This window comes from Aulonocara sp. 'chitande type north' Nkhata Bay, linkage group LG12 (genome assembly GCF_057382095.1).
Source record: "Aulonocara sp. 'chitande type north' Nkhata Bay isolate Kocher_YH1m ecotype deep benthic linkage group LG12, A_spYH_male_GT1.1, whole genome shotgun sequence".
Classification (NCBI taxonomy): domain Eukaryota; kingdom Metazoa; phylum Chordata; class Actinopteri; order Cichliformes; family Cichlidae; genus Aulonocara; species Aulonocara sp. 'chitande type north' Nkhata Bay.
This window is the reverse complement of record NC_141355.1, coordinates 21055856-21065737: the sequence shown is the minus strand read 5'-3', so window position 1 is coordinate 21065737 and position 9882 is coordinate 21055856. Positions and strand designations below refer to the sequence as shown.

At 42.2% G+C, this 9882-nt stretch overlaps 1 protein-coding gene across 2 annotated transcripts; it reads left to right on the top strand.

The window, feature by feature from the left end:
• The first annotated feature begins 415 nt into the window (after positions 1-415).
• LOC147317356 (acyl-CoA dehydrogenase family member 11) lies at positions 416-9406 on the top strand. Of its 2 annotated transcripts, none has more exons than XM_086314205.1 (15): positions 416-514; positions 1655-1967; positions 3822-4045; positions 4154-4253; positions 4988-5105; positions 5314-5456; positions 5535-5687; positions 7169-7263; positions 7366-7465; positions 7543-7683; positions 7768-7860; positions 7940-8047; positions 8132-8303; positions 8664-8730; positions 8850-9406. In XM_086314205.1, the coding sequence occupies exons 2-15, from the start codon at positions 1683-1685 to the stop codon at positions 8959-8961; spliced, it is 1911 nt and encodes a 636-aa protein (XP_086170331.1). In that variant the 5' UTR covers positions 416-514; positions 1655-1682; the 3' UTR covers positions 8962-9406. The 2 variants fall into 2 exon arrangements, with proteins under 2 accessions (XP_086170331.1, XP_086170332.1); XM_086314206.1 differs by having other exon boundaries at positions 457-514; positions 1540-1967.
• Positions 9407-9882: the final 476 nt, after the last annotated feature.

The following is a 9882-nucleotide window of genomic DNA, read 5'->3' as shown; positions in this document are numbered from 1 at the left end:
GCTAATAGTACACACAACAGAGTCCAGGTATCCACCAGTTTCTACCGTCGGCTTTTACTGAAAGCTCAGATGATTCATAAGAACACTTCCTACTAAAATCTTTCCTTTCCTGCCACCTGCTAGGAGGTGCAGAAGCTAGCGTTCATGAACTATAACAGGTTCATTGGCTTTAAAAAAAAATTAACAATGAACGTAAACACTTTGTTTATTTTGAGTCATCTCGTCAACGCAGTTACAAAAAAACATAACTAAAAGGGATGTTTTATATAAGATAACCTTTATTAGTCCCACACATATTTATTTATATAAACATATCATACCCGATATTTTATCCTTTGTATACACTATAGATCCTTGATAGACGTGTTTGTCACCTGTGTGTTTGCGTGCTGTTTTTGTCGCTGCTGTAGCAGCAGGAGGTGCTACTTGAACCTTTAAACGAGGAGAGACTTTTATTTTGAAGGCGAAACTTAAGTTGCCGCCGTGAACGTGAACGCAGCTGGGAAAACGTTTGGTAAGATGACTGCTAGCAGCTATATCTTTGACATTTAGGAAGCTTTTAAGTTTCATTTGAAACTAATTCAGCGTTGTCTGTGTAAGCTTGCCCGTGAATAAAGCGCTCACAACTTTGTTGAACGTCATTGCTAACTGCTGTGTTGTTGTCGGGTTGGAGTGTGAAGAGTACGCGTTATGATAAAGGGTTTCAAGAAGAGGATAGCAAGTATATGCCTCTGTTTAATATTTAAATATATTTAAATAATATAAAGGAAACCCTGGAATACAAGCGGTAAGATAATATCTGCACAAAGGCAACGACGCAACCAGATGAACTTTGACCCATTTCTTTGGTTGTCAGTCTTCTCCATGGTCTGCAAGCCAGCTAGATAAATTTACATAAAGAAATAAGTATCAGCAATGGAGAAACAAAGAAGCTAATCCTATCTGGAATCAGTAAATCAGTAAAAATGCGCCTGTTTTCTGAGTAATAAGTAAAAACCAAATATACAGAAATTGCTTTCAGCTGAATGCTGTTCTGCCTCTGGGTGGACCAGGGGTGGTGCTAAAGGGCACTGGGGTGGCATTGCCCAGAGGGTGCCGTTGTCCTCTTTAATACTTCAATACAACTTGTCCTTGCCATTAGTTTATTGCTTCAAAGTAACTATTTGAGCTTAAATATTATTACATCCCGTGAATGCTACTGGTTTACATATTAATGGAAAATAATGATTTAATTTGAAAGATGGACTTCCCCTCTTGTACTTCACATTGGTTTGGTCCACTACTGTCGCTTACTTTGCAAACTCTAAACAAAGGATGTGTGAGACCCCCTTATTTATATCTAAAAATGACACCCATTAACAGTTTTATCCAGATTCATTTTTATTAGCTTGTTACCTTACTTCTTGTGCTTCAATGTGGCTTGTATTTTGTTATTACTGTATTTGCAGATAGATGTCTATGGAGAAGGAGGTCTGTGCAAATTAAAATTATTATAACTCACTTTTTTTTTTTTTTTTTTTTTTACCTGATCCCAACTAGTTCTTGGACGCCACTCACCAGCCCCGTGCCACCCCATTTAAAAAAACTGAAACATTCCTGCCTTTATCTAAATGTCACCTGTCCCTGCTCTAATGGCATTGTGTTGACTCCCTAGTCAGACCTCAGACTGAAGGTATTGGGCCATGTCAGTGTCCTCAGCCCTCCTGAGCCGACGTGTAGCCGGAGGCTCCTGCAGGTTGTGGTGTGTCATTCCTTCACCTCGACCACTGATCCACGTCAGATCAGCTTCTGTAGCTGAGCCAGGCAGAAGAAGATCCAATGAAGAACAGCTGTGGGAGGCAGCAGGCTACCTGCCGTTCACCCGAGCCAGGATAGGGCCTTTCTTTCAGGAAAACCCAGTGCTGAAGAACCCATTTGTAGAAGATGCCTTGCTCAGAGGATATCTGAAGAGACACATACCCCAGGAGGTGAGCAGGGGTTACATGTTTTTCCCAAGAAAGGGTGTCATACTACCAGTTTTAGAGCAAGAACAACAGGCCCATTAAATAACAATGTCCATATTAGGTGTATATTACTATATTATAATGTGTTTTTTGTTGTTGTTGTTTTTTAATGTGCTCATAACTTGTTTTCTTTTTGAAAGAAGTGTTGGGTATATGCACAGTGTTACATATGTAGTGCATATTTTTCCTTAAGTTTTGTTGCACCAGCACAAATTCATTTTACACTCAACAAAAATATAAACGCAACACCTTTGTTACTGCTCCCATTCCCCATGGGATGGACGTAGAGACCTAAAATTCATTCCAGATACACAATATAACCATCCCTCCCAAACAGTGGTCACAAATCAGTCCAAATGTGTGGTAGTGGGCACATCTGCTATATTGAGATAATCCATCCCACCTCACAGGTGTGCCACATCAGGATGCTGATCTGACATCATGAGTAGTGCACAGGTGTACCTCAGACTGCCCACAACAAAAGGCCACCCTGGAATGTGCAGTTTTTTGCGCTATTGGGGGTCTGGGGACCCAGAACCGGTCAGTATCTGGTGTGACCACCATTTGCCTCATGCAGTGCAACACATCGTCGCATGGAGTCTATCAGATTGTCAATTGTGGCCTGTGGAATGTTGGTCCACTCCACTTCAATGGCTGTGCGAGGTTGTTGGATATTCATGGGAACTGGTACACGCTGTCGTATACGCCGGTCAAGCACATCCCGAACATGCTCAATGGGTGACATGTCCGGTGAGTATGCTGGCCATGCAAGAACTGGGACATTCTCAGCTGCCATCTGCCCTGAACAATGTGAACCATGATTCATCCGTGAAGCGCACACCTCTCCAACGTGCCAGACGCCATCGAATGTGAGCATTTGCCCACACAAGTCTGTTACGGCGACGAGCTGGAGTCAGGTCAAGACCCCGATGAGGACGACGGGCATGCAGTTGAGCGTCCCTGAGACGGTTTCTGACAGTTTGTGCAGAAATTGTTTGGTTGTGCAAACCAATTGTTCCAGCAGCTGTCTGGGTGGCTGGTCTCAGACGATCTTGGAGGTGAACCTGCTGGATGTGGAGGTCCTGGGCTGGTGTGGTTACACGAGGTCTGCGGTGGTGAGGCCGGTTGGATGTGCTGCCATATTCTCTGAAACGCCTGTGGAGACGGCTTATGGTTGAGAAATGAACATTCAATGCACGGGCGACAGATCTGGTTGACATTCCTGCTGTCAGCATGCCAATTGCACGCTCCCTCATTGCTTGTGGCATCTGTGGCATTTTGCTGTGAGACAAAACTGCACATTCCAGGGTGGCCTTTTGTTGTGGGCAGTCTGAGGTACACCTGTGCACTACTCATGATGTCAGATCAGCATCCTGATGTGGCACACCTGTGAGGTGGGATGGATTATCTCAATATAGCAGATGTGCCCACTACCACACATTTGGACTGATTTGTGACCCCTGTTTGGGAGGGATGGTTATATTGTGTATCTGGAATGAATTTTAGGTCTCTACGTCCATCCCATGGGGTATGGGAGCAGTAACAAAGGTGTTGCGTTTATATTTTTGTTGAGTGTATAAAAAGCAATAAGAGTTTGACTTTGGTCTTTGTTACTATTAAAAAGCCAGGGAGGAGCTGTCCTATCAGGTAAACAGGCTGAGATCTGTTTCATAAGGTCTGCGATATATTGTGTGTAATAATAAGCACCTTTAAAGACCCTCAAGGTCACCATACATTAGTACAAAATTTATATATACATGTATGTATATGTGTGTGTGTGTATTTGTGTGAATAGTATGTGTATAAATTTGTCTACAGGTGATTCTCTCAGACTTGTGTGCATTTGGAGAACACGTGGCAAAGGAGGTGGATGGCTGGGGTAGAGAGTGTGAGGTCAATCCTCCACGGTTGGTGCACTTTGATCCCTGGGGTCGCCGAGTGGATCACATTGTGACCTCCCATGCTTGGAAACGCATGAAAGACCTGTCAGCGCAGGAAGGACTCGTTGCCATTGGCTATGAGAGGTCATTTGGCGAGTGGAGGTTAGAAGACCGTTGCACTTCCTTTTTTCGGTTTAGCTCATGTGTCTTATTTCACTTCAGTAACGTGTTTTTGTCATCTTCCAAAAAGTGTATGTATGTGTTTCCTAGTCGTGTGTACCAGATGAGCAAGCTGTATCTTTTCTCTCCCTCATCTGGCCTCTACACCTGTCCTCTTGCTATGACCGACGGAGCTGCAAAAGTTATCCAGGTGTGTTTAAAGAAGTGAATAACATGACTAATACAGTGTCCTGTAAGCCAAACTGATTAGAACAACAGAACTAGTAATGGGATTTACCTCCAATCATTTAAAACTGAATTAAGTGAAGAATATTGTAGCCAATGTAGTTTAAAACATTGGCATTTTAAGAATATAAATTCATCGTCCTCCCATCCGTCAAACGCTACAGACAATTTCATGCTGAGACTAAAGGCTCAGAGACAGTTTCATCTCAAAAGTTATACAAGAATTTAATCAGTCCATCAAGTCACCCCAGTAAAATTGTTTTAACTGGCTGAGGAACCACATAATCATAGCCATATCTGGAACAGTTTGCACTATATGCATTTTGCACCCTATTTCCTTTTATATTGTATATTTGTATTATCTTTTATTGTGTTATTTATCTCTTTTATAGAGAGATTATATTTTTGCTGTTTATTTTCCTGTTTGTGTTAAGGAGAATTTGCCTTCCAATCAGTTTGCACAGTGTATGTTGATAATATTAATAAAAAAAAAAGGTAAAATGTGCCAGCTTTTGTTTAAAACAGCAGCATGTACTTGAGGGAACTGTATATTAGATTGATGAGCAACTGAATAAAACTCTATATTTTGCTGTTATGGCTGTATAGTAGTGAATGTACACATATTTTTGACTTGCTTACCCCAGTTCTGTTTTTCCTTGTAAGCACAGTGAATGATTGTTTGGATTTGTGTATGAGAAGTCCTTAGGTGTTTCGTGGCCAGTAGAAGACGCCTACAGTCGTTTGACCACCCGCCATCCAGAACGCTTCTGGACATCCGGACAGTGGATGACAGAGAGACAGGGAGGCTCTGATGTGGGTAAGTAGTGACACTGTTTTCTGCATTTATCAGTCCCAGATTCAATCTATAAATTAAGAGCTGCAGTACAACAGTGTTGTAATTCTGCTTTTCAAGGGATCAGATATCTGTGGAGGAGATTCTTTGTTTGCATACTTTTTTCCCGCTTTGTCATGCAGAACAAGAGTAACTGTTGTAATGCTTCATGAGTTGTTTTCATTGTCCTCAGCCAGCGGCACTGAGACGGTGGCTGTTCCACAAACAGATGGTTCCTACAAGCTCCACGGCTTCAAGTGGTTCACGTCTGCTACGGACGCAGACATGACTCTTACACTGGCCAGAGTGCAGGACAAAACCGGAGCAACCATACCAGTACTGCTGACATCGGTCACAAAGCATTGTCAATGAATTGTAGAGTGATATAATTGACTGCTGTTCTCTGTCCCACAGGGTAGCAAAGGTTTGTCTCTCTTCTATGCGGAGGTGAGTCGAGATGAGGATGGCCGATTGAGGGGTATTGAGGTTCAGCGACTGAAGGACAAGCTGGGGACACGCCAAATGCCGACTGCTGAGCTGCTGCTGGACGGCCTGCCAGCGCGCAGGGTCAGTTACACATGCTGGGTCATTGGATATAACAATTTATTGACAAACTATAGGCTTTGTCTCCTATCTGTGCAGATATGAGCAATTGCTTAAACACACACACACGAAAACAAGTTATGTGCAGCAATGATAAGCGGAACCATTCCTGCATTTGTGTGCTAGGTGGAAAAATTCACAGTGATTTTATTTGCCACTCCTCAGTAACAAAAAAGTACACACTGTGCTTTGTAAAAACACAAATCAACTTTTGTAGCACTTAACCCACTGAATCCTCAGAAACGTTTTGAGATGTGCAACTCATGAGAGTGCCAGCTGCTTGCAGCTCCAGCGGCAGCACTCGGGCAGGTAGCATTCAGTCAGCATGAGATGATGAGCTGTGAATGGCTGCAGCTAAATTAATATGAGAGAATCATTTAAAGCAAAACAAGCCCAGAAAAAACAGCAAACCAAAACAAGAAGTAGAGATCTGCATTCGTTGTTGGTAAGAACAGATTAATTTTTTTCCTTTTACTACTTTGCCTCTAAAGTAGCATTGACTTGTCTCTGGCTCTTCTCCAGACACCAGGATGTTGTAAATTCTTTGATTCATGTAAGCCTCTTTGGATCAGGCTTGCTCCTGTGCAACCTGTGGATACCAATTGACATTGGGTTGTGGGGATTTTTGAGGTGGTGTCAATCCCTCGGATTCTTTGTTGTGCTTCTCGTGTAGGTTTCTGACTAGCGTTTGCAGTGTGGTGGGGGGCATTAAGGAACAAGCATGGTTGCGTGCCTGTCCTGCACAGAGCTTTGTGTTCAGTCACTTACATGTTGCATTTGTTTACTGTCAGCAGGAGGCATATTGTGACCAATATGTGGAACAGCTGGTCTGTTCTTGCTGTTGTTGGGCCTTCAGCTAGCTGCGGGGAAGACCAAAGTTACAACATAAAGAAAGCTGAAGTGAAACTGAGTGTTAAAAATAAGGAAAAGTGTCCACTGCAAACAATGACTGCGGTTCTCCTGCTGTTTTCTTTTGGTTGACTTTTCAATAATGTTTGCTCCCTTTCCTGTTCAGGCCCACTTTTTAAAAGCTCAGAATTGGACTCACTCATAGCGCTATATGTGTCAAGCTCATAATCGTGGCCTTTTTGGACTGTAACACAAGCACAGCTGTGTAGGGTGCATACACAGAACACTTAAGCATGGGGGACACGAGTGTGGTACCACAAATCCTGCATTACCCTGCTGGGGGAGAATTTTTACAGACATTTGTCACAGTGTGATTACACTTTTGCTATATAACACATGGTTATATGGCAAAAGTGTAATTAATCACTGTGAGGGAAATCATCCAACATTTTTGTTTAAAGGTATGGACATTTTCAGGCAGTTTATGGTCCACTCCACCAACCTTCACTGTTAGAGAAACAAGACAAGCCATGTTCCTTGTAATTTTTTTTTTCTATAATGTGTCCAAATCTTTGAAAACTTGTTTTCCTCAACAGCTCTCAGAGGAGGGGAGAGGTGTGTCCTCCATAGCTAATATGCTGACCATAACCAGGATCCACAACAGCGTCTCTGCAGCAGCCGCTATGAGAAGGCAGGACACCGCTCCTACTACCACACTTGAATCTGTGCTGATTTCTTAAAGCACAGCATGAGTAAGCTGGTTAAACATTTGTGTAACTGTGTGTCTTCACAGGGTGCTCCAGTTAGCTCGTGACTATGCCACTCGGCGCACTGCCTTTGGAAAGCTTCTTAAAGACCACCCACTGCACATGCAGACTCTTGCTAGAATGGAGGTAAGCTGGCAGGGGGTGAACAAACTCCACACAGTGTTTTCTGTCATGCTTCAGGACACATGCTTCTCACACTACAGGTAGAGTCTCGAGGGGCCTTTCTTCTGGTGATGGATGTGTGTCGTCTGTTGGGCCGAGAAGAAAGTGGAGTGGCAACCGAGCACGATGCTCACCTTCTCCGGCTGCTCACTCCGGTCGTCAAACTGTACACTGGGAAGCAGGTGAACAGTTTGTGTGAATGCTAGCGTTAGCTGTTATTTGCCTGTTTTGATTGTCTGATTGTTTCAGTGTTGTGTTTGTCTCAGGCTGTGGCTGTGGTGTCGGAGGGTTTGGAAAGCTTTGGTGGCCAGGGATACATCGAGGATACTGGCTTGCCTGGAATACTCCGTGATGCACAGGTGAGTTTGATACTAGAGGTGTGATAGCTTGAGATTTACAAAAAAGAGTGAAAGACTAACTTATCTCTTCCTCTTCCAGGTTTTGAGCATATGGGAAGGTACCACAAATGTTTTGTCTCTGGATGTGCTGCGGTGTGTGGCTCGTAGCTCAGGGATGGTTCTTCATGCCTACTTCAGCCATACCAAGGTCAAAGCAAGTTTAATGAAAAAATCTTCTTTGTGACTGAGCAGAACAAAAATGTGAAGTGCGCGTGTTTTCTTTGTGTTATAGTCTCTGCTGGCTGGCGCCTCCAGCGTTTCCTCATTGGCCCCAGCTGTGACAGCAGTGGGCGGAGCTCTTTGCGAGCTGGAAGAGTTTGCTCAGGTAGCAGCAACCAGAGCACCCAGCTACCTGGAGCTAGCAGCAAGAGACCTGGCATACAGCCTGGCTCGCATCTACACAGGTGTATACCACACACACACACACACACACACACACACACACACACACACCAGAGCTGCAGCTATGAGTTAATTTACAGGTTAGCTGATCAACATAAAAATAATTATAAATAATTTTAAGCGTAAGTCAAATATTCACTAAAATGTTTTCTGCTTTTTTTTTCAGCTTTTTGAGTTTGTAATTAAGTTATTAACTAAATCAGCATTTTGAAAACATAAGCTTAAGCTGACATCTTTCAGTCTAACAAACTTCTAAGTCAGTAATGTAATCAGTCAGCTGTACTGTTATCGTGGCCAAACATTCAAACAATAAACACATTTACCTCTATGCACCTTGTTATCATTCCCAACTCTGTTATCAGGAGCCCTTCTTATTGATCACGCATGTTGGAAAGGAGCTTCTCCATCTGACACCTATGCAGCTCTCAGGTAAAAAAAAAAAAAAAAATGTAAATTTGCAGTTGTCTAAAATATTTTTTAAAAATGCACTATAATTTTGTTACTATTTATCATTGTTTTTTTGTCACTTTTTTTTTTTTATTTTCCAGGTGGTGCGAACAGGACTTGTGTCCCGTGGCAAGGAACCAGAGAAGAGGTCACTATGATTCCAACACTTCACTTGATGCTGCTTTAGTCTTTGACCAGTCGATACAGGGCTGAAGAATCACTGAGTCACTGCTGAGCCCTGCGGTCTGTCTTAGTGACAAACAGATTTATTGTCTGCTATATTATTGTTTGTGTTTTTGTGGATGACTGAAATCATGTTTCATTAAAAATGAAATTCGGTCTTGAATAGGCATGTAAATAAAATGGAGAATGGGTTGTGTCTTCAGTATCAGAGTAAATACTGGACAGTAAATTGAAATGTGAATTCCCACAGTTAAATGTAGTTTTTTAAATAAAGGCAAATGATCAGCAGCCCAGAGATTAACTTCACATCATAAGCAAAACAGGCCCTGACTGACCAGGTTCATACACACTGCCTTACTGTACTGCTGGAAAACCTGCACATACATATTGATGTATAAACTTTAAAACAGTAAAAACTTGGCAGTTTTAACGCAATTTTCTGATATTCATTAAACTGTAGTGACTTGAACTGTGAGTTTACTGAGTCACTGTGCTTTTTATTTTCAAAAATGAACATTGCTCCATGTGATACACAGCAAAAACATAAACACCCAAACAATATCCAACACCCCTTTTTAAAATATGTTGATATATATCGAGGTGGGAGTGGGTGCGAAATGTTTTTTTTTTCTAATGGCGATAAATACTTTTTACTCTGAAAACATATTGTTGCACTTGTTTTCTGTACAATTTTTTTTTGCAAATTTAGATGTTCAATATGATTTTTGCAAACAGGAAGTTATATCAGACATTCGAACACTGCAAGGCAACCTGAAACAAGACGGGGCAGAAAACCGATCGGTTTTTTGTGTGATTTCCTGCCTCTTTGGAGCTAAAAGAGGCCATCCATGAGATACGTCATGAAATACACGAGATGTTTAGCACATCAGGACTTTGTAGGGTAGCTCAAATGAGTCAAAAAATATAGACCATAAACAAATGTCTATTATA